Here is a 6549-nt window from a genome sequence, read left to right as displayed (position 1 = left end):
TCACATATGCAAATATTGTTTAGATTACATTCATCTAGTATAAGTATAAAGTGCATATATATATATATATTTTTTTTCCTTTTTGTTTGGTTGTCATTGCTTGTCATTTCTGTATGTTGATGATATCCTCAGTGTTCTTTCAAATAGTCTTAATGGGCATGCCTTAAAACATTTTGTTCTGTTTGTTAGGTTTGGATTATCTGCTTTGGCAGGAGAAAGAACGACTGCTTAACAGGTAATGTGATCCACATTACCCAAACATCTGAAAATAATAGACACCAATCGAAAAGGATCTAAGTGATTGGACTGTGTGCTGCAAAACAAGTCATGTTGTCATATGCAAATGGTAACGAAAGCATACTAAACTAAGATAGACAATTAATATATATTTCTATATAATGAATTTGTCAGCACTAATGCAATTGTTCCCGCTATGCTGCTTGTAGCTTAAGGTATGGATTATACATCATTAAATTATAGACATTTTCTCATCATATAGTATATTTTCTTTCATAGAACATATCGTGTATACGCTTCAGTTGACATGCAGTTAAATAAATATAGCACACAATTCCTCATACACACATGCGCGCACACACACACACAAACACATACACACATACACTTACACACATACACATACACACACAATGTTTCCCATCAGTGATCAACAGCTAGTGCTCATGCTCATTGGACACTTATAATCTAATCTGCAGATTTGCCCATGATCAGCAACCAGAGGAAGAAGGAAGATATCACGAGTGGCACGTGAGAGCTTGGAGCCGTAGTGCCAGAGCCGACAATGTTTACTTGGCCGTTCAGCTTGAGGCAGGAGGCTGTGGTGGTAGCATTACAACACTCTAGGATGCAGTTGTTATTGCTGGAGGTGCACACTGTCTCTTTGCTGCAGTCCTCGATACAGCCTGCTGTCCAGGTTGTCACTGTTACAGTCAGTGTCTTCTTCAGCTATGAGGGAAAAAGAGTTATAAAATTTTATAAAATGTATTTTTGGTTGCTCACTCTCAAGTAGCCTGTACAGCAAGCTGACTCACTAGAACCAGCGCTGATATCTCATATCACAATATACACTAAATACACACCATTATTACCACAATTCACAATATTTTGCAGGCACATCTGTGATTTTTAAAAATTTATTTTAGCAAAAAGTGCATAGAAAGATATGGGAAGAGCTTTTTTTTTTTTTACCATACAGAAGTTCTGACCAGGAGCGCACAGTGCAACATTAGTATTGCCTTGATAACAGTTGTCTCCACTACAGCCCAACTTATGGCACTTCTTGCCCTGTAATAATTGTAATAATTAAAAAAAAAACAATCAGTGTATAAAATAAATCTAATGAGATGAATTATCTTTGCTAGAGCAGCGAGCTTTCTGTTCATTCTTACATTGGTTGCCATGGTGGTGGACGCAACAGTAGAACTCCTAGCAGTGGTAGAAGTGGTGGTGGAGGTTGTTGTAGTAGTCACTGATTGAAAAACAAAATGGTGAAGAACTGAATAATAAGAATCAGGGCTACACATACACATCTATCCACCTACACGACAGAATGTCTATATAACTTTGCACTTCAGGCAAATCTAATTAAGATTAGAAAAAAAAGAAAAAGTGGGAGAAGGAGTACTTATGATGGAAGAGTTGAGTAGACTGTTGAGAGTGGAGTTGACACAATTGTTGGAGCAGCAATTAATGGAGCAGTTGTTCTGAGAGGAGTTCGTACAGGCGCTGAGGCAGCTGCTCGTGCACCTCACCGAATATGTCGCATCTCCGTCTTTTCTCAGCTAATACACCACATAATATCAATCAGCTGATTCATTAACATTGCAAAACACCTGCTTTGAAAACCACACCCTATCCACAGTGTGGTGGGGTATGGAATTGAAAGAAATATTGTAATAAATCTGCAACATTTAACACACCTTCAGCAAATATATATAATACATGTGGTGAGTTATTATACCTCACAAAAATTTTCAGGAGCTGAGCAAGTGGTGACATTTGTGCTTGTGAAAGTACTGTAGCATGCTGAGTAATTACAAGAGAAGACTCGACAGGACACCTGTTGAAAATCAGACAAGAACTGAATAAAAAGAAAGCCTCAGAAAACACTCCAGTCTGTTTATTATATCTGAAGCTACCATGCTTCTTCTGTTACTCACCGTTGTTGAGTTTGTGCCATTTGTGCCTACAAAAAATATACCAAATTAGGAGCTGAAGTCAATGACTTTTCTTAGTGCTATGTCAGATGACATAAAATAACATGCCGTCAGTGCCTGCTGCGTAATGGTTATTTTGGGGAGCATTTTTTATATTTAAAGTTATTAATAATCAGATCGCTATAACATGACCACTTACCAGTATTGCCATTGCTTGTGTCATTACCCGAGGGAGTCACTGTAGCATTTACAGTCTGATTAGTCAGTGAGGTCACATTGACAGGACTAACTGTTTCGCTGCTTGTGGAATTTGTGGAATTTGTGGAATTTTCCTGTGCACTTGCATACAGAATCAAACTCGTTTGCAATAAAACAAAAAGAAGGAAACCTGCTGGGAAGAGAAACAGAGAGTCAAACTGCATTGACTACTATGCAATTTATTTGCACAGACCAGTTGAGCTAAGGCTTGGAAAGGTTTACAGAATGATCAATCTATGTCAATTTGACATATAATGAAATTTCAGATGAGGACTAATTATATTGAATGCTGGCTGGGAATAGTTCAGATACTGTCATCTGTAAACACCCTGAATGTGAAGTTTGTGACATTTATTACAAAGTTACAAAGTGGATATATAATTATATATATTATTTCACTGGAAAATACAACACAGTTGTCTCCCAATACAGTAACTTTCATATTTGGGAATCACAATGTTGCTATTACTAGTTTTTGTTCCTTTTCAAAATGTCCTTATAATGTCATATATCACATATTCTACTGTTTAACCTAGAAAGTCCATGCTCATAACGTTTGTCATATTTATTGAATATAAATGGCAGGGATTGAATGGCAGGAATAATGCATGGCCTTTTAATAAAAGGAATAGTTTATATGTCATATCTGTTATGTTATTTTGGTTTATGTTTACCTTTAGTACAAGGTATTAGTACAGAGCCCTTCATTTTTTGGTGTGTTCTGTTTTCACCTGTAAACACACAATGACATGGTAGTTTATTCATAACCTAGCCGTGTTGCTACTCTAATTTGTTTTTACAGTGGTTGCCTATTAATTTACACATTTATTTTCAGACAGTATAATTTGGTACTTGGAAAATGACAAACAACTGATTAATTAAAGCTTTCCAGTTGCAGAAATGCCTAACAAATAAACTCTATGTGATGTGAATCTAATCATTCTAGAAAATTTCCTCATCTTTCATGTTGGTTAACCTTTTGCCTAGCTATAGGTATGCTATTATAGAGCCAATTAATCTGTATTATTCCAGGAAACATGCAGTATATCATGCTGCTTCATTAAAACCTGCATCTGCATTTATCAGTTTTTAATTATCAATAATAATGCTCTTTCATTATTAATAACAGTCTTAATAATTATTTTAATAAAGTTGTTTCGATTATTACAAAGTATACTTGATAAACAACATGTCACTCATAGGTTCATATTAGGAAAAGTACTGGAAGACATCTCACGTCCTTAGTTACAAAAATGCTCACTTTCAGTGGGACCTGTTGCTCATACACAATTAACAACTTGTTTGTTCTTAGAAAATCCCATGGGTACAAGAGCAAAGCACAGCTTGTTACTCATCCCCAGAGGAAATTGCATAACCTCCTTCAGGAAACTGCTTTGGAAACCACTTTATATGTCAACAGGCCCTCCAAAATCGAACTCTCTCTTTCTCTTCATCTGCCTGTCATGTATTCTACATTTTTACAGGACAATTTGACTTCAATTAAAGGAAGAAAATAGGAAACACTTTTTGCAATTAATTAATTAATTGTGGTGATAATATAATAGAGGGAAGAAGAACATCATATAATGGAGTTTGTCCTGGACTACTACTGTGTGTGTGTGTGTGTGTGTTTGTGTGTGTGTGTGAGTGTGTGTGTGTGTGTGTGTGTGGGGAAAAAAATGCAAACTTTTCTATTTAGCCACTGTTCATTTAGTCTGTATGTAATTAAATTTGCCTAACATGCAAATGTGCAAGAGAATTGGAGGTACTTAGGCTGTGGTAGGGCATCACAAATTCCATGATAGGGCTGCAATACATTATAAATATTTATTACTGATTATAATATAAGATGTCAACAGGATGGCTGGTAAAACCTTTTCTTCTTTTCTCTATCACATATCACCACAATTATACAGCTGACTGAATAACGATGACTAGGCATTCCTTATGATAAAAGAAACTTGTTGGTGAATATATTCCATGATGTTAAACATTTCGTTCCAAACTGTTTCAGAAAAGAAATAAATAATTACATGTAAGGAAATATGTAATATTTGGGTCTGCATTTCTTTTAGTCTGCTGCAAACATGTAAAAGGTTGTTATTCCCGTGCCTGCTCTAGCACCTGTCTGCAACCATAGCAACACAGTACATTTGGCACTTTGGCATCTTTCAGAGGAATCCCTGGGAATCTGCACATTACACCAAATTGTAATCTTTATAAAGACAATATTTATGGTGAAATTGTACTTACTTTTGTTGAGAATGAAGGATAGTGATGTTTTGCCTGGAGGTGGCAGCTGTGGTTGAAGTCAAGTGCCTGGGCTCTCCTGTTCTCTTCCCGTTGCCCTCCTCTCTCTCCCTCCCTCTCCCCACTTCTGTTGCTACCTTTCTGCTGACATCACAGGAGAGGTAGCCTAATGAGTGGAAACTTTTTGTGGCCTGGTGTCCTAATTGCATTTCCAAACAGGAGGGGAGGGACAGAATTTGGACAGCTGTGCTAGAAGAATCAGTCCATTCAGTGGGGCAGAAGGCACACTCCTACATTAACTATTTTAATGACTAAAATATGGATAATGTTATTGAAAGAAAAGGCCATGATCTGGAATAACATGCATTAACAGGGATCAGTGATATATGCGAATGAAATATCAGAATTCAAAAACATGCACTGCAATTACAAAAAATGCATTGCAATTACATTGCTTATTATAGGTTTATAATGGCCCCGCCCCAAGCTTATCCAATAATTTAGCAATGTCTGCCTTTGTTTATAGAATGTAAATGATAATAAAACCTAAATGCTTTGTAAATGCTTTGAATCAGCATCATCACTCTTTCCAGGTGCATACACTAAGGCCTTAAAACAACAACAACAACAACATTAATGATTTTTAATGATTATTTTTGCTTGTAATGTTGTTATCTTTTGCACTAAAAACTAAAATATAGAATTTTAAATGTAATTAAGCAGTTAAAGCACTATGATATATAATATCAATATAATCACTTCATTTAACTCAGTAAGCCAGTGAGCTCAATTTAAAAAGTCTTAGGTGCATACAGGTGTATACCATCACTCACTGCAGTCCAGAGAAACATTGCTTAATAAAGACTAAGAAGAATTAATATATAAACATATTTCTTATGTATTATATTTTGGCGTGCAGTCTGGGGAATGTGTTTGCAATTTCTTAAAAAAAAAATCACACTTTCCCCTGTTCCATGCTCCATACACGTACCTCATGAGTACAATTGTTCCTTTGTAATGATATGGGTTATGGAATGCAAAGAATAAACCCATCCCCAGATACAAAAGAATATGAGTCACTCAGGTAACAGAAGTCCCACATTACAGTTCACACCCAGATCATGCTTCTTCATCTGATCTGTATTGCTCTTAAAGTAGTGGTTGAAAATACAAAAGGTTATAATGTTTCGAGTATAAAAGGCAGGTTATGGCAAGTGATTGCCTGACACTAAAGGGAAAAATAGCAGGAGGGAAAAATCATGTATCAAAAGCAATAATGCAGCTGTTGGGTACATTTTGCATTCAAAATATTTGGTTGTGAATTTTCATGCTATTCTGCTCCATTTCTCTTATTTCCATAAACAATGTTGGTTATAAACAAATGCAGTGATGTTGCTCCTTACTTTTCATGTAAATGTGAGTGAAGGTACACTGAATGAGTTCAGAAGAGCAAAGCAAATTCACTGCCACTCTACTGATATGAAAAAAAAGAAAAAAGAGAGAAGAGGTTTGTTCCTACTGCTCGGAAACGAATAAACGCAAGATTATTAGTTAGTGTCTCTATGAAATATATGTTGCTCTAAATTCTTTGAGTATGTAATGAATTTAAAATGCTTGCATCATGTACTGGAGTTTTGTTTGTATATACAAATAATTGTCTTTAAAAGTGAAAGTCAGAGGTAATTTAAATTAGTTAAATTAAAATAGTTTTTGAATGTGTACTCAATGTCATCGCATTGTAGTGCTTAAGAGGCAAGATAAACACAAGCTGAACATGAACCAGCCAGGCCTCCATAAAAAAGCAGCGTGGAACAGGTGGCAGGACATAACAAAAAGTAATCTTTGTTTCTATTGTGAGAGTACA

At 35.8% G+C, this 6549-nt stretch overlaps 1 protein-coding gene across 2 annotated transcripts; it reads right to left on the bottom strand.

Annotated features, from left to right (window-relative positions):
• Nucleotides 1-202: 202 nt before the first annotated feature.
• Nucleotides 203-4828, bottom strand: LOC113533889 (autotransporter adhesin BpaC). 2 transcript variants are annotated; one of them, XM_026926325.3, is made up of 9 exons: nt 4689-4828; nt 3110-3166; nt 2377-2568; nt 2181-2206; nt 1982-2080; nt 1646-1802; nt 1410-1489; nt 1210-1305; nt 203-966 (listed from the first exon to the last, which is right to left on the bottom strand). In XM_026926325.3, the coding sequence occupies exons 2-9, from the start codon at nt 3141-3143 to the stop codon at nt 706-708; spliced, it is 945 nt and encodes a 314-aa protein (XP_026782126.1). In that variant the 5' UTR covers nt 3144-3166; nt 4689-4828; the 3' UTR covers nt 203-705. The 2 variants fall into 2 exon arrangements, with proteins under 2 accessions (XP_026782126.1, XP_026782128.1); XM_026926327.3 differs by having other exon boundaries at nt 2377-2565.
• Between the last annotated feature and the right edge of the window lie 1721 nt (nt 4829-6549).

The sequence above is a fragment of the Pangasianodon hypophthalmus genome, chromosome 1, assembly GCF_027358585.1.
Source record: "Pangasianodon hypophthalmus isolate fPanHyp1 chromosome 1, fPanHyp1.pri, whole genome shotgun sequence".
Classification (NCBI taxonomy): Eukaryota; Metazoa; Chordata; class Actinopteri; order Siluriformes; family Pangasiidae; genus Pangasianodon; species Pangasianodon hypophthalmus.
The sequence above is the reverse complement of the archived record's forward strand: the minus strand, read 5'-3'. Positions and strand labels throughout refer to the sequence as shown.